At 37.1% G+C, this 27,039-nt stretch overlaps 2 protein-coding genes across 3 annotated transcripts in view; one reads left to right on the top strand and one right to left on the bottom strand.

Annotated features, from left to right (window-relative positions):
* LOC129751243 (chondroadherin) overlaps positions 1 to 27,039 on the top strand; it is a 66,084-nt gene that overhangs the window by 20,234 nt on the left and 18,811 nt on the right. For both annotated transcript variants that reach the window (XM_055746626.1, XM_055746625.1), the window contains exons 2-4: positions 16,578 to 16,852; positions 25,001 to 25,144; positions 25,213 to 25,627. In XM_055746626.1, the coding sequence (XP_055602601.1) occupies positions 16,616 to 16,852; positions 25,001 to 25,144; positions 25,213 to 25,627 (796 nt within the window). In that variant the 5' untranslated portion in view covers positions 16,578 to 16,615. The remainder of the gene's footprint in view (positions 1 to 16,577; positions 16,853 to 25,000; positions 25,145 to 25,212; positions 25,628 to 27,039) is intronic.
* On the bottom strand, positions 17,346 to 18,523 carry LOC129751247 (uncharacterized). Its single transcript, XM_055746634.1, has 3 exons — positions 18,405 to 18,523; positions 18,205 to 18,346; positions 17,346 to 18,145 (listed from the first exon to the last, which is right to left on the bottom strand). Exon 3 carries the CDS (start codon positions 18,032 to 18,034, stop codon positions 17,405 to 17,407), a length of 630 nt encoding a protein of 209 aa, XP_055602609.1. The 5' UTR covers positions 18,035 to 18,145; positions 18,205 to 18,346; positions 18,405 to 18,523; the 3' UTR covers positions 17,346 to 17,404.

Here is a 27,039-nt window from a genome sequence, read left to right as displayed (position 1 = left end):
GCTTGGTACATCATGCGACAATATCCAATGCCAATTATTAGAAAGCTCTTTAAAACCGGTCCGATATAGAATCTTATACCAATAATTCCACCTCCAAGGAGTTCATTATTGGAGTAGAGTTTGATTTGTGGGTGTACTTAGCTTGGGCAGTAACCCGTTAACCAAATTTGCTTAATTGTTAATGATTACAATTCTAAATTTAAGTTTATACATGCATACCTAGCTACCATGGACAATTTTTCTTTTGAAAAAAATTCTAGATGAAATCCCAACTGTGACAATCCGCCAACTGCCTAACGATTGCTATTGCGCTCAAAGTAAACACCCCAACAGTTTACGATAATCAAGATTAAATTTATGACTTCCACTGATCAATATTAATTGAACAAATCTGATTCGAGCGATAGTGTCAAACGAACATCAAAATCACCTATACCAGCTTCCCCATGAGGAGAATCTTTCCCAAACAATAGAAAACTTGTAGACTCGAACCCCATCTTCCAGGAAGATGCAGTCAGTCGTCCGTCACACGAAAATTGAATGGGCACAGACACGACTCCACACGCAGAATTCACCAGGCCAAACAAGACCGTTTGTTGCAACATATTTTACCCAATTGAAATCAATTAAAGCTAATGCTGCTGCTATGTAGAAACTTTGCTCCGGTTCTGCCGGGACTCGCAATGTTTTGATGAAACTTTTCGGTTGTTTTTTTTTTCTTCCAGTTTGGCTGTCTGAGGTTGATCTTCTCCTCGACTGAAACCGTGACCGGGATCGTTCATTTCTGTTCCGATCGTAAGGTTCGTGGAAACCAATCGACAAACGTCAACCGCTCCCACAAAAGTTGAAAAATTTAATCAAATTGGCGCTTCCGGAGGGAAGCTCAGTCGAAACCTAGTCCAAAACGAGATCGAGTGAGTGAAAAGAATCAATTGCTATAGGTATTGGTATAGACTCAAACTCAAAGATTGAATGCTGTACTAGAACTACCTCACTTAGTTCCATTCACAAATCGGAATAGCCCAGGTAGTTCGATAACAATGGCGATTAAATCGAGCGTTAAAATAGTGTGATTGAACTAGAACAAACCAGCCTTTTGTGGACGCGTGAAAAAAGTGACGCCCGTCCGTCCGTCCGTTTGGGATTAATTGAAACGAAACACACGACGCGACGCCAGTTTGCATACGGTTATGTGAAACTTAACACTCGAAAATCACAGCAGTGGCTGTAGCTTTCAGTTTAGCTTAGAGTGAGCGGAAAATCAACCATGTGCCCATCAATTATACTTATTAAGTTCAGCTGCGGGAGAGAAATATGATATCAATGGCGCGAGCGAGTTAATCGATTTAGTGCAACACCATTATGGGGTGTCTATAATTTGCTAGATATCACAAACAACAAAACAATAACAAGAAACGCACAGGGAGATTGAGGGGTCAGCTGTCGAGAGTTTGAGAATGAGAGCGCGAGTCATTTTTCGCGTCTATAGGAAAAACGAACCGGAAAACGGAAAATTGTCCCGGACTAAGCAAGATTGTTGTTAGTTAGCATACGCAAGCTCAACTCTCTGAACAATCCCAGAAGCTGTGATTAACTATAGCAGCACATTCTAAGGTGGGTTTAATTGGTGATTGATTGTAGACTAAACTCTGTGCCTGTGAGCAGATCGAGGCAGATAATAATCGCATGTTGGAGGGTTATGATTAGCATTTTTTTTTTGAGTGTCTAGATCCATTTAGTAATTAGCCATTTTGTACAGCAATGATAATGTGAGGAAAATAATACGCTTTTTATGAGGTAGTCTTGGATTTCTTTAACATCATAAAATCTATTCTCAATCGATGCTTTAGCTTCAACGCTAAAGAATCGATAAAGAATAAATTTTATGATGAAAAAATGTATGAAACAAGACATAAGTACAACAAATTTGAGGACAAACTAGAATTCCAGTGCTCTATGAGTGACTGAATTCTTTATTACGCGATGTTCGGCGCGATGGTTTTTATTGACAAAAATAGTCTAATGTTTTTTGCTAAAACCCACAAAAAGTAAATAAATTTCGCAAAAGTTTTAGGCTACCTATTCAAAACACATTTATCGATCATCGAAGGTAGGTCTAGCTTCCCATAAACGTGAGAAAGTCATCGAGCTGCTAAAATCGGTTTCTAGAAATACATTAATTAGCCTTAATTCGTCCCAGATTTTTATACATTTTTATTTTTATATAAAGTTCAAGAAGTGTCAATTTGACACTGAGTAAAAAGCACTGCGTCTTTCTTTTTTTTTCAACCAATTTGTACGATATTCACAGTAGACTGCCTCGAATTTGTTTGGAAAATTCAAAATCTCTGAAATGTTATGCGCTGCATGCTAAAATTGATTCTAGGCCTACTACAAGATCTCATGCTAGATTTGGGCGAGATCGGATCACGACACGAGAAGAGGTCGCTCAACGAGAAGTTTGTATGGGATTTTGAGACATTTTGTTCGGGAGAAATATGAAAAATCAGTTTTTCATCATTAACTTCGGTCACCTAAGGCCAATTTCTGTAGAATGCGGTTTCTCTTGAAGCCAAAACTATGACAAATATTTTATCCCAAGACTGCATTTCGATTAGAGTTAAGATAAAAATGTTATTAGGCTTTAAAAACGATCTAACTTTTTTAAGGGTGGTATTCATCAATGATAATGAGTCGGGGCGGTCGAACATATTGACGCCTCATTAACAGAGATGAATACCACCCTTAAAAAGTTTGCCGATTTTTGTCACTCTAATCAAAATGCAGTCTTTGGATAAAAAAAAACCGCACTCAAAACATTCGACCGAAGGAAACTAAAGTTATTGTTGAAAAACTGTTATTTTTTCATGTTTCTCTAGAACAAAATGTCTCAAAATCCCATACAAACTCTAGGCTTGTTGGGCGACCTTTTCCCGTAATCCGATCTGGCCCAAATTTAGCATGAGTCTAGTACTAGGCATAGGATTTATTTTAGCCCGCAGCGCATAACTTTTTTAATAGTCGGGTCATTTGGGGCACTCTAATTTACAGTTTTGGAAACCTTGTAACGTAACTCAAATATTATTCTCATCAAGCCCGTGTGAACGGGGAGATTTTAGGGTTTAATCACCCCTCAAGATTTATTTCCAAGTGAATTTTTCAGTTCAAAAGATAAATTTGTAAAAAAAAATATAAAAAAAATATAAAAAAAAATGTAAAAAATATTGCAAAGAAATAAATTGTATTGGAAAACTGAGTACTCCCAAAAGGTATTAAGAATAGGTGTTAATAAACATTTCAGAAAATTGGCTTGCATCCGTCGCAATTTAGTCCTATATAACTAAGCATTCCAGATTAAAAGCCCGAGATTTCAAGACATCTCCAGCCCGGTCCGATCCGGATGCCCGATTTTTGTGGAAAACTGCCTGGATTCTTTGAGATTTTTTTTTGCAAAACTTAGCAAGAAACTCAAATTAAGTGATGGCAAGTGATGATTTTGGGATCAAAAACGAAATTTTTAGAGTTATTAACTCATTTACGACCGCGGTGAAATCTAAATAAGCCGAGAAACACTGAAATTCGGCATCTTTTATTTCAAAACATGTTAACATGGATCAAATATTACTAATTTATTATATTTGAGTTATCAACACATAAATTTGGTAGAATAGAGTTTAATCATAAAATTTATAACATTTGAATAAGGCTTCTAAGAGAAGCACATTCGCGGCAAGCGAAAATACGAGATTTCTCGTATTTGATCCGCAATGTGTGGTGAAAAATAAACAATTGAAAAACGACCAAGGTGCATCAGCTTGAACGCTGCCCTTATCTTACAATTCAAACAAATGTATGCGAATTAATTTCGTTAGTAAAAGTACGTTAAAGGAAAAAAATGTTGTTTGATGCAAAAATCATTAATTTCGTGAACTCAATTTGAGTATTAGGTATGGATTTAGCTAAAGTCGTAAAAAAAATCCGGTCAAAATCTGGGTTTTTTTTCTTCGATGTCTAGGCAATCGGACTAGATCGTGTAATTCTTTATTTTTTCTTTGAAATCCGGGAAGGCCCGATTAAAACCCGACAATCTGAAATGTTCAAAAAAATATTCAGAGCTTGAAATGTAAAACTACTAAACCTGCGCTTGAAATTTATTATTTTTATTAGTAGCTTCTTATTGACTATTAAAGAGACTGAATTTATTACCCTAACTTTGTAAGAATAAGCTTTCAATGATTAATTAAACATGAAGTATTATTCATATATAAAGTTTTTATTGTGAACTTCAAAAATGATTGATAACTGGAAGAATTTAAATAAAGGGTGATACGGTCAAAATTTGGTCAAGGGAAAACGCGTGTAAATCGGTGAAATCGTTTATTTAAAAAATCAAATTAATTTTTTTTTTCAAGTTTAATTAGTATAAAATTTAGGAAAATATTCAGTTAGGCTTCCGCTTTTCCAAATCCGAATTGCCAGGCCTTACGCTTAACCCCTGCCATTAGATTTTGTACAGCCACCATGTCCACCTTCTTCGCCGCAGAAAGCCAGTTTGCCTTGAACTGCTGCTCGTCATTAGCAGTTTTTTGGTCTGCTTTAGGTTCCGATTGACAATAGCCCAGTATTTCTCAATTGGGCGGAGCTCTGGCGTGTTGGGAGGGTTCTTGTCCTTGGGAACCACCTGCGCGTTGTTGGCGGCGTACCACTCTATGGCCTTTTTACCGTAATGCCAAGATGCCAAATCCGGCCAAAACAGTACGGAACAACCATGTTTCTTCAAAAAAGGCAGCAGACGTTTATTCAAACACTCTTTCACGTTAATTTCTTGGTTGACAGTCCCGGAAGCTATGAAAATGCTACTTATCAAGCCACAGGAACAGATGGCTTGCCAAACCAGATATTTCTTCGTGAACTTTGACAGTTTCATGTGCTTGAAAATATCTGCTACCTTTCCCCTTCCTTTTGCCGTATAAAAATCCTGTCCCGGAAGCTGCTTGTAGTCGGCTTTGCAAAGGTTTCGTCGTCCATTACCACGCAGTCAAACTTCGTCAGCATCGTCGTGTACAGCCTCCGGGATCGCGCTTTGGCCGTCGTATTTTGTTTATCATCGCGATTTGGAGTCACTACCTTCTTGTAAGTCGATAGTCCGGCTTGTTTTTTGGCTCAATACACGGTTGTAGACGAAGAGAGAGGTTAGGGTTTCGCTTGAAACTACCGGCAACTCTCTTTGTCGTCTCAGCGGCTTCCGGTTTTCGATTTACCCCCGATCCAGACTTCCTGGCTGTCGACAATCGTTCCCCAAACACTTTAATTACATTTGTAACGGTTGATTTGGCAACTTTTAGCGATTTTGCCAGCTTTGCGTGCGAGTAGCTCGGATTTTCGGGAGTGAATTCAAATATCAAAATAGGAGCAACATTCTACACACACACACTCCTTCAAAATCAGGTTTTTAAATGCAAAATTGGAAGAAATACGTCAAGTTGATATTGACCAAGTTTTGACCGTATCACCCTTTATCAACATATCAATTAGGTAGAATAGAGTTTTATCATAAAATTTAAAAAAATTGAATTAGGCTTCTAAGAGAAGCACATTCGCGTCAAGCGAAAAGCCGAGATTTCTCGTATTTGATCCACAATGTGTTAACATCAAAATGAAAAAAAAAACACAAAATTATTTAAAATGAAATGAAAATCAAACTGATGAGCTTCGACAAAAAATTGAAAAGTGAAATGATTTTCTTATATGTTTCCCTTTTCATTTCTTCGAGTAATGATCAAACTTTTCTCCGATTTGCTCGGATATTGCTTAGTTTTTGGATTGAAAATTTGATATCAAATACGGATTTTGTAAGGTGTTTAAAAAAATGCCCGGATATATCCGACTCGGAAACGTGCAAAAAAAATCTGGAATGCTTTATACTACTTTAGGCCCATGACATTCCATTTTACGAAACTGTATTATATTCATAAATCAAACCTAATTTTTATTTTGTTTTGTAAGATTCCGCCCTGGTATAAAATCAAATATTCGAATAATCGTTTTCAGTTGATAGCAAATGATTCAAAATATACTTGTTGACTCTTTTTGAGCAAGAAACTGAATTCATTTTCAAGAAAAATCTACATTTTACTCTACCTTTTGTGTGCCCAACAGACCTCTTGTATGTGTGTGTGTAGCAAGAGACCTATTGTCCACATACTTAATTAATATACCGATCCTATACAATACATATCTTTTTACGGGTCTTAATCACGCTACAACATAAATTCTTTTCTTCCGAAAGTCAGCCTGTTTTTTGGATTCAAACTCAGTCTAGAATCTATGTTTCAGCATTTCACGGCATGTTAATGAAGAAGTTAATGAAGCAGTTTGATAACTTCTTTTAATTATGCTAACAAAATTATTATGACTTTCCGATTCCCTCATGGATCCAAATAGAATTTGAAATATTATGAATTGGGACGCTAGATCTTTGCTGGCTAACCAAGATGAATTCTTTTAATTTTTGAAAACTCAAAACATACATATTGCTGCCATCACTGAAACTTTTTCAAAGCCAGACAATAACTTGAAAAGCAATGCTTTCTTTAAAGTTTTACAAAATGATCGACTTGATCGACAAGGTGAAGGTGTAGCTATTGTCATCAATGAACGTCTCAAATTTAGACTTCTCCCTTCTTTTAAAACAAAAGTCTTAGAAACAATTGAAATAAATTAGAAACTTCAATGAGGAAAGTTATAATTATTGCCGCATACTTGCCGTTCCAATGTAGCGGCGAACAGAAAAATTTTTTGAAGGAAGATTTACAAAAACTCACCAGAAATAAAACTAATTTTTTTTATTACTGGTGACTTTAATGCAAAACATCGATCTTGGAATAATATTTTGTCAAATTCAAATGGGAATATGTTATTCAATGACTGCTCTGCAGGTTATTATACTGTTGAATATCCTAATGGGCATACTCGCGCTCCTTTTTTAAACTCAAAATTAAGTAGTTTTGGTTCAAAACAGCACTTCAGTGGCAGCCCTCAACTTTGAGTTTGACTAAGTTTTGCTAGGCAAGGGATCAATTTGAGTTCGCAGTTCGAACTCCGTTTTGAACCATATCAAGGAGGAAAAAGGGTACTCAACTTTAAGTTCATAGTATCGAACTATTCTTTGAACCTAGGTCGTACTTAATTTTGAGTTAAAATAAAGAAGCGTGCTTATTTTTCTTTAATTAGAAATCCATCCACAATTGATTTGGTTCTAACGAATTTAGGCGAGCATTGTAGTCAATTAGTTACTCATGCGGACCTCTATTCAGACCACCTTCCAGTAACTTTTTCTTTATCCCAAAGTCCCATTGGAAACCCTTTAAAATCAACATTTAACTTTCAAAAAGCTGACTTGGAGCGGGATAGGAATTTTTTTGAGCGTAATTTAGGTGTAAACGTTCCACTGAATTCAATAGAAGATATTGATTTGGCTGTAGAAAATTTGACAACTTTAATAGTCAATGGTAAAGCCGTTAAACATAAATTTAATCAACCTTTGATCGATAATGATCTTCAGTTTTCGATACGACTTATCATTCTTCGACGCCAATATCAACGAACTAGAGATTTTTTGCAAAAGCAGTAGAGGGCATAAAACCCTACTCAAAGCCATTTTAGAATATTACTTAAATTCTGAAAAAGCCCCAAACGCCAATTCCTACTTTCAAAGATGGGGATAATCTTATTTTTCGCTAATGCATAAAAAGCTCAAAAATAAGCCCAACAATTTGAGTCTGCTCATGGTTTAAATTTAAACGTTGTTTGCCCAATTAATGCTCAAGTTTCCCTTGAATTTGATGATATTCTTTCTAAGCAAAATGTATTTGAAAGTTCTTGTGAGACAAATATTGATGAACTTAAATTGATTTTCAAAAAAATTTAAAAATATGAAAGCTCCTGGGGAAGATGGGATTTTCTATATTCTTATTAAAAAACTGCCTGAAAGCACTTTAATTTTTTTAGTTAAGATCTTCAATAAATGTTTTCACTTGGCTTATTTTCCCAATAAATGGAAAAAGGCTAAAGTAACTCCAATTTTGAAACCTGGAAAAAGTGCTTCAGAGCCTTCAAGTTATCGACCTTCTTTAAGTAAACTATATGAGAGAGTTTTTTTTTTTTAAATAAAATGATGATTCACATTAATCAGAATTCTGTTTTCGTCAAGGACATTCTACTACACATCAACTTTTGAGTGTGACTTATATGATTAAAGCTAGAAAATCTGAAGGTTATTCAACTGGTGTTGCTCTTCTAGATATTGAAAAAGCTTTGACAGTGTTTGGCACAAAGGTTTAGTAGCTAAATTAGCTCGATTTGATTTTCCTGTACATCTCACAAAAATTATTCAAAATTACTTGGCTAGCCGAACTTTGCAACTAAGCTATCAAAATTCATGCTCTGAAAGGACACCTATTAGAGCTGGTGTCCCTCAGGGCAGTATACTTGGGCCAATTTTATACAATATTTTTACTTCTGATCTTCCTGATGTACCAGAAGGGAAATATAGAATATAAATTGCTGACGATACTTTGCTTTCAGCCAAAGGTCGAATTTACGGGTGGTACAAAATGCAGAACAACCATAAACCCCAAAACGTTTCAATCCTTACGAAAAATACAAACTAAAACATGAAATTTGGTTTAGTGGTAAAAACTACTGTCGATACATGTGCTTAGACCGCTTAGACATCTGTGAAGTGCTGTAACGTCATGAAAAAATTTAGAACCCAAATAATTCAGAACAAGACGGTTCAAACTTACACGAAACAGGCGACCTACATTAATGAAGCACCCATTTCATCGAGTAAAATTGTGCGTAACATGGTTCACTGAGCAGACAGAATCGAGACCAATTGCCATTTATAAAGTTCATTGATGTGCTGTCAGTCAATTCTGCCTTCAAATTAAACAGTAAACCGGCAAACGGCGTAAACTTGTACTGAACTGTGAATACAACCTAGAAAAATTTCCAGTGTTTCAATTATTTGAAATATTAAAATTTAAAATTCATTTTCACTTATTTACATATCGGAGAATAAGTTATTAGATTTAATTTGGAACTACATAAAGGTTTTGCACGGGCCGACCAACATGCATCATTCAGTCGAAACGAATATGGATAGCTCTTGTTCCCTCTCACCAAGTTCTTTCTATGAAATGCCGACATGCTCCATTACCCTATATCTGATGCTAATCAATCAGTAATCACCGAACACAATGCACAATATAGTCGGATCCGTAACGATAGCATAAACCAACAAGCGGATTCGCAGAATAGAATCATAAACTGTAGCGAAAAGCTGTTTATTCCGACGCTTATTAAAGCATGAATATTTATGTTCGAATGTGTATTTTTCGACCATTCAATAACTCATTATTTGAATACCTTATTCAATTTGAAAAAGGTTTTTTTTTTGGAAAATTCATAATCTAGAATAACGAATACAGGTTTGAGAATTTTAATTAGGAAACTTCAAACTTGAAAAATCTGAATTCTTGTTCAGAAACACTTTTCTTATCACTGAATTTAAAGCTTTAATTTTTCAGTGTTCTTGCTAAAAGCTTTAAGCAACATGATCTTTTGTTTTGCATCTTAGAAAAATATTGTTCGAGATTTCTGTAGAAATGACGCCGGCTGCATCCAATTACTTCCACGATAATGCAGATGATGTCGATTGAAAGCTAAAACAAAAACAAACCTGGTACAGCTACACATGATAACGGAAATTGTCAACAGCACAAGTGCAATAATTAAATCATCGTTATGAAGTGTGCTCATCATTTGATTGTAACGTTCGAGCGACAACGCTTTGATAGGTTCTCAAATCTAACTGCGCTAAGCGGAGAAATCATTTGACAATCCCGATCCGGATGTCGCGTTTTGTTTGTTTCGAGTAGGTATTAGGTATTAAAGTTTATGATACCGGGAGGGAAAAAAAAGAAACATTCACGTGCAATGTTCACTGCTAAATATGACAACGTTAAACGCTTCGGTTGAAAATTTAACAGCATATCAATCTGCTCCTACTTAAATAGTGAAGTGAGCATTCTACAGCACATTTTCCACTTGGCAGGAAAATTGCTGACAAGGCAAATATTAACTCAAGCTAATCACAGCTACAGTGAGCGTAATAAGAATAGCACCACTATGTGTTTTGCTTGTTAAAATATGAATGATTAAAAATTACGAACAAAATTTTTCCCAGTTTCTTCTGAATTGTTTAATGGATAAATCAAGCATAAGTTTACTTTTTTTTGGACGTAGCAATTGGCGTTGAGGACCAAAAATGTGAAAAAAGGGTGCGAAATAAGAATAGCACCACTTGACTTTTTCACAAAAACAAGATTATTTTTAAAAAAATTACTGTTATTATTCACTTCTACACAGTAATTTTTTTAAAAATAATCTTGTTTTTGTGAAAAAGTCAAGTGGTGCTATTCTTATTCCGCACCCTTTTTTCACATTTTTGGTCCTCAACGCCAATTGCTACGTCCAAAAAAAGTAAACTTATGCTTGATTTATCCGTTAAGCAATTCAGAACAAACTGTGGAAGAAAATTTTCGTAATTTTCAATCATTCATATTTTAACGATGTTTATATGTAATCGATGCTTCTTTCTGAAAATGGATTAAGATAGGTGAATTGGGGATGAATAGCATGAAAGTGTGAAAATTTCAGAAAAGTGCATCAAGAAACCGATGAAAAAGGAAAAAAAAACTTTAAAAGAAATAGTTGTTTTTCAGCTTCTACAAATTTTGAATTAAGTTTATAGTATAAAGGTTCAACAGAAAAAAAAATTAAACGGATTTTTTTGTTTTATTTTTATTTCAACCCAGTTTTATGATGTTTCTAAGCTGCCTACTCTAAACTTTCATTTCCCTGACCCCTCTACCCACATTTCCTTTTCAGCGTCAGCTTCTCACAGCTATTTAAACGCCACAAAAAAAAAAAAAAAAAAAAAAAAAAAAAAAAAAAAAAAAAAAAAAAAAAAAAAAAAAAAAAAAACCAGTTTTATGATGTTATACTAAATTCTTAGAAACATCAATCATTTAACATTAAAAAAAAAAAGATAAGGCGGAAACAAACCGTTAAACCTAGCAGCATTACTAAAAAGCATAGATTAACATCAAACAATAAAACATTATCCTACAAAATGAAACAGGACACTTTTAATATGACAATTATATTTTATTTATGGAATATGGTGCAGTGATTGTCACGAAATAGTACGTCAAATTTCCGACTAATAACTATTGCATTTTTGTCACAGTCATTAATGTGTTTGGTAAATTCTCATAAAAAATAGAAACATCCATATTATTTCAAGAAAAATGTAAAAATGATCTACATAATTCGATAGTTTAACACTTAAATTACCAAGGGCCAGAAATAGTCGGTCCTAAAAATTTAAACAGCTCGAGCGGCTTGAAAAAATGCAACTCAGTGAACTTTTCGTTCTGAAACACTAGCCCAGCTCTGCTGAGACGCCGGGCGTACACCAAATCAAAGAGCAGAAAAGACTTTGCAAGGGTGAGAGAAAGAGAATAAAATCCACAGATAAGTGTAGGAGAAGCAGCTCTAAAGCATCTCAAGAGAAGGATTAAATTTGTACCTCAGTGATGTGTTTTGAGATTTCTGCTTCGCTCCCATTAGTGCTGCTTCTCTGACAGTAGTGTGGCGCCGGATTCGCTTGGCACTTGGCTTCGGCTGCACTCGGATATGAGTGTAGAGCATCTCAGATGAATTAGTTTTGAAGCCACAATAACCTGTGAGGCGAATACTCCATCATTTTGGCTGTATCTTTCTGGCATTGTACCTAACGCTTCCGATGATACTGTTCTAGAATTCGTACGCAAACAACAAGGAACCGACAAAGTTCAACTTAAAAAGTTGGTCCCTATGGGCAGAGAAGTCAGCACACTTTCATTCATATCCTTTAAAGTTGGACTTTCACGTGATATGAAAGATAAGGCAAACATGGTCTGCAGGAATCCGTTTCAGACAGTTCGTGGATAACACTGCGGAGCGTTTTTTTCCTGTTTCGAAGCAGCCCCGACTCGATTTCAAATCGAATCAATTGACGCCATTCGCAACGTCGATTTGAATGGTCTTAATGCTCACAATCATAATTCCACAAAGTTTCATCCCGAAAACACTACCTTGTATCCCCTCCGTCATTCCTTCCTCTACCTGTAGTTTCTGCCGACTCATCCACGCAGAACAACACTCTCACTAAGAACTCCCTGACCGTGTACTATCAGAATGCAGGCGGCATGAGGACTAAAACTAACGAGTTCTTGCTTGGTTTGTCTTCATCTGATTACGACATCGCTATGATAACCGAAACTTGGTTAAAAGATGACATAGCCAACTCTGAAATAGCCATTAATTACAGTGTCTACCACAACGACAGGAACTCGAACACAAGCCAGTTAAGACGAGGTGGAGGCGTATTGATTGCAGTCAGACATGGCATCGAAGCAATCTCTGTTGTAGTTCCTGAATGTGACCATCTAGAACAAACGGTAGAGCGAATCAAGGATCAATGTCGCTACGTCTATTTGTGCTGCGTTTATTTCAGGCCTAATAGCGAAGCTTCGATGTATTTGTCTCATATGTCCGCACTCGATCATCTTACGAAAATCGCATCCAGTCAGGACATCATCGTCGTAGCCGGGGATTACAACCTACCGAATCTAATCTGGGATTTTGACGAAGATGCAAATGGATATCTGCCAGTAAACGCTTCAACGGAACAGGAACTGGCTGTTATCGAAGCAAAAATAGCATCTCACAGATGTGCTCTCTCTCGAATGTCAATGGGAAAATTCTCGACTTAGTTTTTTTAAACAGACCTGATATCGTCGAAATTGTACACCCGCCCATGGCATCTTAAAAACCGATCGACATAATTGTCCTTCTGTTTTGTTACTAGACAAGGCTTCAGAAGACCTAATAGACGCAGCTCACACTCGTGGACAGAACTTAGACTTCGGGCACCGTGATATAGATCGTGTGGCAGAACTGTTGACGGAAACAGACTGGCCTTCAGCATTTGAAAATTCGACAATCGACGATGCACTTTCTGCATTCTATGACCATCTTTGGGGAATATTACATCAGCACACTCCTCCCAGACGATTACACCTTCACAAGTCGTTCAAACTCCCTTCTTGGTGGAATCCTGAGCTACGTAGAAGTCGTAATGCAGTACGAAAAGCCCGAAAACGTTACTTCAAAGAGAAATCCCATGAGAAAAAATCTATTTTGTCTAAATTGGACACCGAGTACGCTGCTTTACGAGACTCATTGCATTTAAACGATATATTTCGAACACTCAACGAGAAGTTAAACAAAATCCATCGACGTTTTGGAAATTTATCAACAGCCGACGCCATTCGAATACTATTCCATCGTCTGTATCATTCCAAGGACGCACGTCAAGTTGTATCAAAGAATCACCCGATTTATTTGCCGAATTCTTCAGCAGCGTATATAGCTCGAATACTCCAGACTGCTCCAATTCCTATTTTGGAACTCTTCCCAACTATGACATTAGGTTTCCGCAACCGCTTTTCACTGAGCAGGAAGTTACAAGTGTTCTGGGTACTCTCGATCCATCAAAAGGTCCAGGTCGGATGGAATTCCTCCGTCATTGATCTCGAGAATTGCAGTTTCCATCGCCAAGCCGCTCTGTCTGTTATTTAACCGATCAATCTCTGAAGGAGCTTTTCCGAGCCTTTGGAAAACCGCGTCAATTGCACCGATTAATATGTCTGGAAATGCACATCGGATGGAGAACTACCGTCCGATTTCAATTCTCTGCTGTTTTTCCAAAGTGAATGTACGAAAGGTTTTATGCGGCAGCTACTCCGTTGCTAACCGAGGTACAGCACGGTTTTATTAGGAAAAGATCAACGTTGACCAACTTGATGTGTTATGCCAGTGATTTATATGCCACAAATTGAGGCGCTTTGGATTTCCAGAGTGGGCAACTAAATGGTTATTTTCGTATCTATTAAATCGTCAAGGCTATATAAATATTTGTGGCACACACTACACTGTGTTCGAAATACCATCCGGAGTTCCACACGGCAGTCACTTAGGACCTCTAATCTTCGTACTCTTCATAAACGACCTGGCAACATTCCTTCAATCGCCTAAACTTATGTTTGCAGACGACTTAAAAATCTATCGAACCATCGTCTCCAGAGTGGATTGCGCAGCGCTTCAAGAAGACATGAATAGAATAATCGCATGGCGTGAGAAACACGGAATGGAAGTTAACGCTGAAAAATGCAAATGTATCAGCTTCTTCAAAACCAGAATCACAATTGTCTTTAACTACGCTCTTGATGATACTCCACTTGAAAGAGTGACTAGCATAAAATACCTGGGAGTAACCTTCGACCAAAAGCTCTCGTTTACCCAGCATATCGCCACTACAACAGCAAAAGCTTTTGCTTCGCTTGAATTTCTCCGACGACTTTGAGCTTTGAAGACCCGTACGCTTTGAAAGCAGTGTTCTACTCATTAGTCCGCAGTGTCTTGGAGTATGCGGCACCAGTTTGGGCGCCACCACTCCGTTCATGTAGAAAGAGTTGAAAAAGTTCAGAAAAAATGTCTGCGCTATGCGTTGCGCCGACTGCCCTGGCAAGATCCCGTAAGGCTATCGCCCTACACACAAAGGTGTGGCTTGCTGTCTATGACATCGTTGAGTCAAAGAAGAGTGTTCCTACAAAGAATGTTTGTCTACACTGAACCCAAATTCACTCTTAAAATACACATGATTTTTCACTTAAAAGCAAGGATCCAGTGATTTTCTTCCATTCAAGTGCGACATATACATTTCACTTGGCAGTCACTTAAATTTCAAGTGAATTCATCCACATTCACTTCAGTCGTCACTTGAATTTGAAGTGAGAAAAAATATTCACTTCCCCATCACTTGAATTTCAAGTAAATGTCGGGTTGTAATTGTGTTTATTTTCAGAGTTCAAAATGGCAAATTCTAAAGAGCAGCGTTTAAAGCTTATGCTAGATTTGGATTTTCCCAACTCTTTACTAGGCGATTTTGGCGGTAGTTTGTGTTAAACGCGATGTAAGAAAAAGTTATATTTAAAGGTGTTATTATGTTTCAGCTTGTGGATTGAACTGGACAGATTTTCTGGTTTGCTGCAGGGAAGGTTTAGAAGTCGAACTATCCGCAGTAACCGATCTACCTTGGGATCATGATGGAATTTTCCAATCAATAAATTTATGGCGAAAGCGTAATGTAAGTACTTGAAATCGAAGTGGTTTTCTATAAATGTTCTTTTATTTAAAAACGCGAGAGATAATTAATTAGAAACTTACTTAGAAATTCAGATAAATTTCACTCGAACGTCATAGTGTAATTCACTTGACCGGTCACTTAAATGAATTCACTTGACCCATCACTTAAAATTCAAATGAAATTACGTATGGCGAGAATTCACTACAGATGTCACTTATTTTTTAAGTGAAAATTATTTTGGGTGTACGATATCCTGTCAAATAATATAGACTGCCCGCAACTGCTTCAGAGTCTAAGTTTAAGCGCTCCAGCTCGCCGACTGCGTCACCAAACCACCTGATCGATCTCGATCACATTGGTCACCCTGATTTCAAATATCTAGTGATCTTTACAAAACCCCTTGTACCGTTTGCTATAAATTCAAGTGTTAAATGTTGCCAGCTTGTTTTATTGTTCAGTACTTCATAGTTTGAATAGTTTGAGCGCCAAGAATTGTCATTATGAGGAAAAATAAAAGGAAAGCTCACTTCCGTTTCAACAGTCGACTGGAAAACATGTTTTTCTTTCCCATCCGAAATTCAGGTCAAATGGCCTGACACAACACCACCTTTTGGATACCAAGAAGCAGAACAGTATTTGGACAAAATCACCCGCTGAATCGATGCTGTCAAATTTTCAACGAGCTATCGCACTTGTTCGACTTTAATGTTTCAAAATCTGTGTTCAAATGTGAAATCCGTGACGTTACCTAGTTTCAATTATTTTGTAATCTAATTTTAATATTCGGTCTGTATGACAGCAGTCGAAGACTTCAAATAAAATAAAATAAAATTATGCCCCTACAGTGATTAGTTATCAGCTTTCGGAAAAAAAATCAAAATGCATTTTTAAACGTTTTTACCAACCTTTTCAAGTTTCAGCCATTTATGAAATATACTTTTTTAGTGCCTGAACACGAAACAATGATGTAACTGACATATTATAGCTGTTTTCTGTGGTTAAGTAAGCGTCCTCATTAACCGTTCGTTCGATAAAGTAACAAATTTGCAAAAATTAATGTAAAAAAAAATTGAAAAATCGTATTTTATTTAAAAAAAATTTCTTGATGTTCTGTTACAACTGTTAAAAATGATTTTTAAAGAAAAATAAAAAATCATGAAATGAAGGGTGAAGGTGCTCCCTCTCCTCCCCAAAAAACATTACGTATTTAATGAATGCCCCCTAATGATGTTTCCATTTTATCCTTCCCAACCAGATTCAACCATAAGTGCCAACACCGTATAAACGTCCACCATGACGCCGACACTGCCAAAGTTACTGACGCGGAGCTGCAGCGGGAAACATGTGCTCCTAGCGCTCGGAGCACTGGTCACCCTAACTCTCAGCTATGCCAACGGATTCGCCACCCTGGCTAGCGAACTGGACAAACCTCAGCGCTGTACCCTGGAACGATCCTACAAAATGGTCGGGTACAACTGTGCCAACCTCAACCTGAAGGAGATTCCGCAATCTTTGAAAAGCACTCTAGAGGTAATTACCTACTGCTTCATTTGATAACACTATCAACAAATGTTTCATCGGTAATTTTATTGACACTAAAGTTATATTCATAGTTTCCCGATAGTTAGTTGGGTGTTGAATCAGCCAATCTAATATAACGTAGGTGAAAAATGAATGAATGGATTCAGAACACCATTATTCTCCGTACGTACTCACGTACAGATCAACGGTTAATTGGTAAGAACCATTGTTGGTCGAGGGTCAATTGGTTTGACTTTGGCAATTCCATCCTATCAAACTCTTCAATGGGCAGTTCAATGAGACTTTTCGATGTACAGAGCTCACGTGAGAAGCCACGTCATTTTAATATGCCACTATATACCAGCAGTATACCAGATTCAGAATTTCTATAGCAAAAACCAATATTGCTTCCGAATCGTTTTTTTTTTCTAATTAGAGTGTAATGTGGGTTTGTGGCTTTCGGTAGCCCAAAATAAAATATTCATAATTAAGTTTGGTTGAGTTTATATTGGGGCAACAGTTTGAACAAAATCCCACACTTCCCCGTCCATGTGCGTGTACTTACATCAGGATTTCACAACCACGACATGCTAACAGGGTGGCACCTCTCCGTCCCGCCTTGCGCGCATAGATCTGGTATCGTGCTTCCAAACGGCTTGGATGGCGCGGCCTGCCTGATAGTGCCCGATGTTGTTGTTTTTTTTCTGCTGAAGGTGTTGTTGTTCTGCTGCTGGTGCAGCACTTCCCAAGCTGCTGGATGGCGCGGCCTGCCTGATAGTGCCCGATGTTGTTGTTTTTTTTTCTGCTGAAGGTGTTGTTGTTCTGCTGCTGGTGCAGCACTTCCCAAGCTGCTGGATGTTGTTGCTGTAGTTGTTGTTGTTCGGACACGCACGACCTTGCCATGCTGGATGTTGTTGCTGGACTTGTTGTTGTTCTGCTGCTGGTGCAGCAATTCCCAAGCAGCCTGAGGTGTTGTTGGAATTGCATCGAGGGCGAAGCACCACATGGCAGTGCCGGATGTTGTTGTTTTTCTGCTGCGGGAGTTGTTGTTGTTCTGCGACGCACGACCTCGCCGTGCGGGATGTTGCTGCTGTTGTTGTTGTTCTGCTGCTGGTGCAGCAATTCCCAAACAGCTGAAGGTGGTCGAAAGCCAGGCCAAACAGTTGTTCCGGATTCGTTTGCCGACGACATTTCTCCTCGCGCTGCTTCACACCCGACTAGTGTCACTCCGACAAACCACCAGGGGAAAGAAGCGGAACCTGCGGCTTCCACTAGCGAACGCACAGTGTGCGAAAAGGGGCCCTGAGGGTAAAATGCACATCAGCACAACTCTATCGCACCTCTGCTTTCCGGCTACTTACGCTAAGCGGCCCTTCTTCCGAGTTTTGTTTTTTCCTCCACACGCCCCTTCGCAAAGTTCCGGATAGTCCCGACGACGGACCTTGACCTGATGCTGATTTTCAGCGAGGTTCGCTTCGCTCACGTGTCCGCGATGGTGGTTTTCTGCCGAACGAATGTGTCGGGTGAGGAAAAGATGATTTTCCTTGGTGGGATGACGTACCTGGATTGCTTCCTGCAGTTCGTCCGGGTGGGACCTGCCTGTCCCAACTCTGCAGCGTAAAACGACGGGACAAAATGATGCACTATCGCGCAAACTTTTCCACTGCGCACTTTTTCGCCCAGTCCGGAAACGCAAGTGACGGCTGGACTCACGCTTGGCAAATTTTAGCTGGATCGGAGTTTGCTTGTGCACGCTCACTCTTTTGCGTCGATCTTGATTTAATTTTTCATTCACGCTCTTTATATTCTGACATGGGGATGGGTTTTTTACTATTTTGTTGCCAATATCGCTAGTATCATATCAAGTCAAATATTACAAAATAAATCAAATGTAACAAGAGTCGTCAATCGAAATATTATCCAAATTAAAAATTAGACGAATAGTCGGTTCACAGGATGTTTGCGAATATGAAAACATTCGACTAAAAGCCTTTAATAACTTATAATTATTTACCAAAACACTTAAACTCTCATGAATTATTGACAACATTTCACACCAAATTTGAAGGTTTTTATAAATATTTCAGTGATTGTAGTTAAACTGATAGAGGGTTTCCACGATGAAATTGCAACACACAAAATTGATTCGCAAAATTCGAGTTTTCATCCGATTGCCACCAAATTTTTAGGGATTAAAAAATAACTATTGAACTTCATTTTAAAATTTTATTCGTATATTATTTACAGTCCATACGCAAATGCCTGCACCTTGGCCTTAATCCCGGCCATAAAATTCTGCACAACCTGTGAATCAACCGTTTTTTGCATGTAATCCCATACTTTCTTCAGTTTCTCAACTGTCTTCATTACCTTAGGTCGTTTAAGAAGGTGCTGCTTTATAATCACCCAGTTCAACTAGGTCAAAACTAAGGCTGGGCTTCGAACGTTCAAGGTACAAAAGGCGATGAGAAGCAGAGCAAGTACACGTTTGTATGGGAAATTCAAAACCTGTGAAATGTTATGCCTGCAGGCTAAAATTGATTCTAGGCCTATGACAAGATCTCATGCCAAATTTGGGCCAGATCGGATCACGGGAAGGGGTCGCTCAACGAGCCTGAAGTTTGTATGGAACTTTGAGACATTTTGTTCGGGAGAAACATGAAAAACCAGTTTTTTATCAAAAACTTTGGTTCCCGTCGACCGGTTTCTTTCGAGAATGGTTTTTCTTAAAGCCTAAATTATGAAAAATATTTCATCCGAAAACTGCATATCGATAAGAGTTATGATAAAAAAGTTATAAGGCTTCGAAAATGGGCTATCTTTTCAAAGAATGGTGTTCATCACTGTTATTGAGTCGGAGCGGTCGAACATATTGACGCCCATTTTCGGAGCCTAATAACTTTTTTATCTTAACTCGAATCGAAATACTGTCTTCGGATGAAATATTTGTCATAGTTTAGGCTTTAATAATGTTTCTCTCGAACAAAATGTCTCAAAATCTACTCATAAAAACTTCAGGCTCGTTGAGCGACCCCTTCCCGTGATCCGATCTGGGCCAAATTTGGCATGAGATCTTGAACTAGGTCTAGGATCCATTTTAGCTTGCAGCGCATAACTTTTTCAAAAGTCGGGTCATTTGGGGCACTCTAGTTTACATGCAAAAAACGGTTGATTCACAGGTTGTGCGGAATTTTATGGCCGGGATTAAGGCCAAGGTGCGGGCATTTGCGTATGGACTGCAAATAAAATACGAGTAAAATTTTAAAATGAAGTTTAAAAGTTATTTTTCAATCCCTAAAAATTTTGTGGCAATCGGATGAAAACTCGAATTTTGCGAATCAATTTTGTGTGTTGCAATTTCATCGTGGACACCCTTTACCATTCGACGGAATTCGACAGCTTTACATTATTCCGCACCAAAATTGAAACAATTTTGCAAAAACCTGTTCAACCGACCTAATTTTCGAGTTTCACCGAATTTGAGGTTCTTTGAATAAAAAAACAGCTCTGAAAAATTTGGTTTCTTTATATTTTCTTCGTGTTATCGTTTCATTGAAACAATAATCTTTTGAAAGTGACATAAGTTGAAAAGTTTAGTTAAGTTTTTCAAGTGCCTACCTAAGTTTGATAAAAAAAAATTGTGACGATTTTAAAATTAATCAATCACCAATTGTAATTACAAGTAAAAAATATCCGGTCACAAAAAAAAACAAACCTTAGGGGAGAATGCGACTACTTGATATCCCATTTTCTTGTTTTCATTTTTATGGAAAATTTTGCAGATCGCTGTCATTTGCGTTTTCTGAAAGCGTGTAATTTCAAGTTTATATGCTCCAAAAGTTTGAACGAAACATGAACCCGTAAATGACCTAGAAGCATTTTCGTGGAGCAAAGAAAGTGATATTTTGAAAGTTGAAGGAGACTTGACCCTTTATTCAGGGTACTCTAAGCCAGAGATGTTAAAATCGCGAGTCTACATACTCGCACTTTGCCCTTCTTTGCAGAACGATTTTATTTCGTAAAACTCAATCTGCAATGATGCTATCTAAAGTTCAACTCGGAAAGCATCAGTAAGTAAGCTTCGGGTAAACTCGGCAGGAGTAAACAGCAATCGGGGGAGAAACATCAGCGAAGCAAACGAACAGTTCAGCGAATTAAAGAAAAAATCGTTTTCGTTCGGCAGCCGAACACATCAATCGGACAACGCATGGGGGCGTGGCTAAAAGTGATAGATACAAGGCAACGGGAAACGAGCGAGAGAAGGGTGCGAGGAATGTTAACTCGGTCCGTCGGGCAACGATCGCTCGTGAGCATTCGTGTACGGTAAGCTTCGTTCTGTTGTTTCATTGGTGTGATTTTATTCCTGCGAGGAGGGGAAAACATCAACTCGGAACTGTTCTCTTCGTTTTGTGTGCAATCACGTCATGATTGGAACGAAGATAAAATCAATCTGCACACAACAAGTTAAACTCGGAAAAAATCAGCCGAATGATTCTTTCCGAGGCGAGTTTAAACACCGCTGCTCTAAGCCTCTAAGCCCTAAATTAGTTTTCATTTTACACTTTATAAGAGTTAGACAAAAACAATTCTAAAAGTTTTTCTACTATTCTATAATAATTGCAAACTTAACCTTCCTTTACGATTAAAAAAAGACAATTAACCGGTTAGGGCATAGGTCGGCAACCTGCGGCTCGCGAGCCGCATGCGGCTCTTTGGATATATAACTGCAGCTCTTTAGCTCAATGTGTGAAAATTTTGAAAATCCTCGAAATTTTCTAGAGTAATCGGACACAACATAAGTTCTTTCAGTTCAGATAATATTTCCCAGGAATAAAAAATACCAAAAAACTACTATAGAACAAATTAACAGCATTTTGTCAGTTTGCAACCAAGTGGAGATTAAGAAATCAGTTAACGATCTTCATAAAAGTCTGATATAGTATTTGGAAGCCTGGGGAAATTTCTCTTCGCTGGCACGGGAAGTTTTCCGTTGAATTTGATTTTCTGATTTAATCGGATAAAAACCGAACATATTTTATTCGTCAACGAAAGTCCCTGTCACTGTTAAGATTATGAAATTGAGTTTTTTTTTTCATGAATTGAATATTTTAAAAATAAATTTGCTTTGCCACCGTTCTGATCAAATATGAACATCAGATGATGATTTTAATAATGCTTTGAATACTGATAATAATTGTAATGTGCATTAAAATTTCTTTCTTAAAACATTTTGTTTTTAAAGTTCTCAAATATTGAATTCCATCTCTCAATGTTCCTTTTCAAATCCATGAAAAAAATCAAGTTCTTCGTTCTAATTTTGAATATGAGTTAAAGTGAACAAATTTTTCAAGTTTGTTAAAAATATTTTTGTAAACCAGGAGCTGAGTGCTGGTCTAATTTTATAATTTCATGCATAATATGAATATTTTTATGTATTTATTCGAAGGAGCAACTTTATTTGGTAAAGAAGCATTTTCTTCCATAAATATTAATATATCTTCTAACAACTTTTACATCTTTTTTTATTCTAAACCTAATTCCCAATTCTGCAATTGTTTTTAAAACGTCATGACTGTTCTTAAAGTTGATTTTGATTTCTAAGTCTTTATCAGAATTTTGGTTTTGTTTTGTTCTATGAAGTGATGTTCAAAATAACGTAAAAAACTAAAATTTGAGTTTAAAAAATCGGTTCGTTGAAAAATGAAATACAGCGAAGCAAAGCCAAAGTTAGATGTCTAATATTGTGTAAGAATTATCATTGTACCGGAAGATCCGAGATAGCTATCAAAACTTTCATTGGACCCCAGCATATTTCTGCAGCAACGGATGAATCTATTCTTAACAATTATAAAAATCCAAAATGCACTGAAATACAGCATATCTGTGAAGAATTAAAAGTGTTTTAAAATATTTTTTTTACTGTTTGAAATATTTGAAATTGTTTTGTTTTGAAATATTTAAAAATAAGAACAAATTATTCACACAACGAATCTTATATCATTAAAATTGGTTAACATTTTTGGTCTGGAAACCGCCAACGAACTACTATAATGTTTAACATTACAAATTCGCAAGTGAAAACTGAGAATTTATTCAACAAATTCAAATGTCTGTTTGAAAAAATCAAAGGGATTAAATTCCAAATCACTAATTGAATACAATTTTAAAATATGAATTTGTGATTAGAATTAATAGAAACTTTGACAGAAGATCAATCTGAATCCATTATATATTTGAGACTCAGAGGTTTAGACATTATTTTTAAGATTTCATTAGTATGGAAAAGAAACAACTTGGAAGGGTTACGATTTTGAACAGAATTGAGAATTTAAACTTAAATTTTCGTTATCAAGAAATATTTTTGAAACCTTTTTTTAGTATTATCAGAAATCAAAATGAAAACTAGAGAGCTGAATCGGAATGCTTGTTATAAAAAAAAAATTAAAAGAAATTTTATAACCACATTTTATAGACCACATCTCTCGACCGATTTTTAAATTTTGTCCAATTTTGACTACTATTTTCACTTTCGTAAAATGAGCATTAATAAAATAAAATTTGTTGGTTTATTTATTCTAAGGCCCGGAAAATATTTATCTTTTTTAAATGATAGTTTTATGCGCATAACAAACAAATGAACCTCAATGGATTTTAACGGATGTTCAAAACCAAATAAAATTTAGGCTGTAGATTTTGCATAAAAAAATAGTGACAAACCTCGTATAGTTTTTTTATATTAGTTTACATCTTGTAGTATGCATTTTTATGATATAAAATGTTTAAAGCTTCTTTTTAATATTTCAACAGAACACATCGAAAGTCTATTTTTTATCTGGGAATAGTGTAAGGAAAGAATTGCACCAAAGTTTAAAATGATAAATTTTATCAGGTCACAATGGTAAATCGCCAAAATTTCTACGTTACTATGGCGTTGTGAAAAAGGATAATAAAACTGAGTTACCATCAGGATGCAATGTATCTTAGCGATCACCATTATTGGTAGTAAGTGTAAAATGAAATGCGGCTCTTTGGAACTTGAACATTTCCTTAATTTGCAATTTTGGGCTCTTCTGTCTCAAAAGGTTGCCGACCGCTGGGTTAGGATCATATAGACCCGGATAACTATTTTGATCTTCAAAACTACTGAACTGATTCTCACAAATTAAACTATTTTGGAATCGTCTACACGTTTATGAAGAAAACAAAAGTAATTTTCTGGTGTCTGAAAATAGAGCTTTCGAACAAAAATCGTGACCATCCCGGTTGAAAAAATGAAATTTATTTAAGTCAGCTAAACTTTGGCTGATTTTAAGATTCATTGAAAGTTAAAAAAAAAGTTCTTGGATATCACAAACATACACCTTTTTATCTCGGTTAATTTTACCTTTTTATTATTTTCTAACGAATTTCTAACTTAACAGAGGTTGCCTTGATGCCGGATGTACAAATGGTTGCAACGGCACGGAATTAGAGTAATCGCACACATGTATGTACACATTTTCCCAGGAAAATCAACCCATTGCCCAAACTCGATCCCGAAGATTGATGTGATTCATATAAACATTCGGGGAAAACAAGTTGACTGGTTTGTTGTTTTGTTTACACATAAAATTTAACGCTCGCGTAAAACCGACCAATATTTGTAGGTAGGTATGATTATTTGCGTCCTGAACCTCCCGGGGCGGAGTATCGAAAATTGGTTCAAGTTCAGCTGGAACTAACCTAGCGCTATATCTATGTGTACAAGTTAGTAGTTCGGAAACCTTAAAAAAAAAACAAGTAAATGCCGAACTCACTCCATAAAAAGTCTACCACTCCGAAGATGGACGCAGTCTTTATAGCGTCTATGTTCGAATGTAGAACTAAATAAACTAACAAACCAATTGAGTTCAATTAACTTAATCGCCACCAACGTTCTCAAGTGAGCGCGCCGAAAGATAGCAACTGTTCCACTTTTTGTTCCACATTCTACTCGTAAGATGATTCTGTTGGTGGCATATACCGTAGAAGGTGTGAAAAATGCCAATTCCAATTCGCTATCAAAGAATGATTCCACATGTTTCTTGAAGCATTTCGTACAATAGCCATTTCAGTTGTTTATTTGAAGAAAAACATTCGGCCCTACTAGAAAATTGACGATTCTTTCCTTTTTTCCAGATTTTTGATCTCAGCTTCAATCGAATCCGTGACCTAAACAGACAATCATTCACACGTTACCCCGACGTCAAGTATTTGTACCTTTTCGAGAACATGATTCAGAACATCGAGGAGGGAACGTTCAGCGAATTAACCAGCTTAGAGGTGAAACTCTCAACATCTGCCAATAGGTAAACATCATTCATCGGAAACCTCTTTTTCACCCATTGCAGGCCATCGATCTCTCGAACAATGCGTTGAAAACCATCCCGCTGGAGTTCTTTCGATTACCACTTCTAAGGAACCTCTACGTAGCGCACAACGCACTCCTAGATCTGGTGCAGGACATGGACCGATTACAAAAACCCATCGCAGCACCGCTCCAGGTGCTCAACCTAGCCGATTGTTGGCTGCAACGATTGCCAAATTTTGGCATCATGCCGGATCTGTGGCAGCTCAATATTTCCTTCAATCCCCTGGTGGAGCTGACGATCGATCAGTTCGCTCCGATGTGCAACCTCAAATCGCTGGATATGAATGGCACCCAGACGCCCATCTGTGCCTGCCAAACCATCACGACCGAGCTGACGGCTCGAAGGACCAAGATCGTCAGCAGCAATCCGCACTGCACACTGCTGTTTTCGTCAGGTAATCTATCTAAAACATCAACAACTTACAGCCATTCTTATTGTAATCTTCAACCATCATCCGGAGAGTAGTTTGAAACCGTGCTAAGCGGTTTTGTATTTTTTACCCAGGTTACCATTTTGGGTTCGAGGGTCTTTTTTTTAAACAAATCAAGAAGCGGTATTTATTTGTTGAAATGAACATAGAATTGATAGAACCTTAATGAACTCATGTTTCTCTAATAGGTTTTGGTTATAGATTACATCAGATAGGTTTAGGTATGATTACACTCACATTAACCGCTCCCCCCCAAGCGTAAAAAAACCGTTTCAAAATACCCGCAATAACTGGAATTTCTTTTAAAACTTTTCCTAACTGATGTAGGAGAGATAAGGGGAGAGATAACACACGGGGCATAGTAAGCACTACTCTTCTCCACGAAAGTACGAATTTTCTCAAATAAATTTTCATGAGGAGCAGTTTTGTAGTTCCTATAGTATTAATTTTTCACAACAAAAAAAACCAATCTCCGTATCATCTTAACAGAAATATTAAAAAAAAAACCAACAAGGTTTTCAAGTGACGAAAATATTAAAAATTTTGAGCACTGGAAAATTAGCTCTTACGATCGTTAAAACATGATGTACACATTGTTCCTCAATTTTCACCATCATTAAATTGTTGATATTTCACTATAATCAATTTGGAAACGCTTTTTTACTTTAACTTGTTGACTGGAGGCGTATAGAGCACAATTGATCGGGGCACGAAGAGATTTTTCTGCCGTAGAATCTAGCAGCGAATTCAACTCGATGAATTCAACTGAATTATAGAGCCACAGCTTGACAAGTTTACATCTGACGATTAAGCTTATTGGTTAGGTGTCGGAGAGGTATCAGGTATCAGAATGGGGGTAGGCTTAATAGCGGATAATAAGTGTCGGAGAGGTAATCAGAAGACTCGATTCCTGGTCGAGGTGATTTTTTTTCATTTACCATTCATGGTCGATAATTTTGATTGTTGTATTTTTCGGATAGTACCATCATCCGCCGAACATTGAACCAGCAACATAATGTCTGAGTGTGTGTGAATTGTTTGTATTCTACAAACAGACACACAATTTTCTGTATTGCTTTATTTATGGATCTACGACTCACCGTTTAGTGCAAAATGCATCGATCAAGAAAAGGAAATGATTACCTCCACGACACCTAACCAATAGGCTAAATCGTCAGAATTCGCGGGTAGGTTCTACGGCAGAAAATGCTTAACGTGTCCCGATTAATGCTGCTTATACTGCCCCAGTGGGGGTTCTCATTATGCCCCTGCAATGACTGATTTTCAGCTTTTGGCAAAAAAATTTAAAATGCATTTTAAATGTTTTTATCTACTTTTTCAAGTTTTAGCTCGTTAGGAAATAGACGTTTAAGTGT

Source organism: Uranotaenia lowii, chromosome 3, assembly GCF_029784155.1.
Source record: "Uranotaenia lowii strain MFRU-FL chromosome 3, ASM2978415v1, whole genome shotgun sequence".
In the NCBI taxonomy this organism is placed as follows: Eukaryota; Metazoa; Arthropoda; class Insecta; order Diptera; family Culicidae; genus Uranotaenia; species Uranotaenia lowii.
This window is presented reverse-complemented; position numbering and strand designations above follow the sequence as displayed.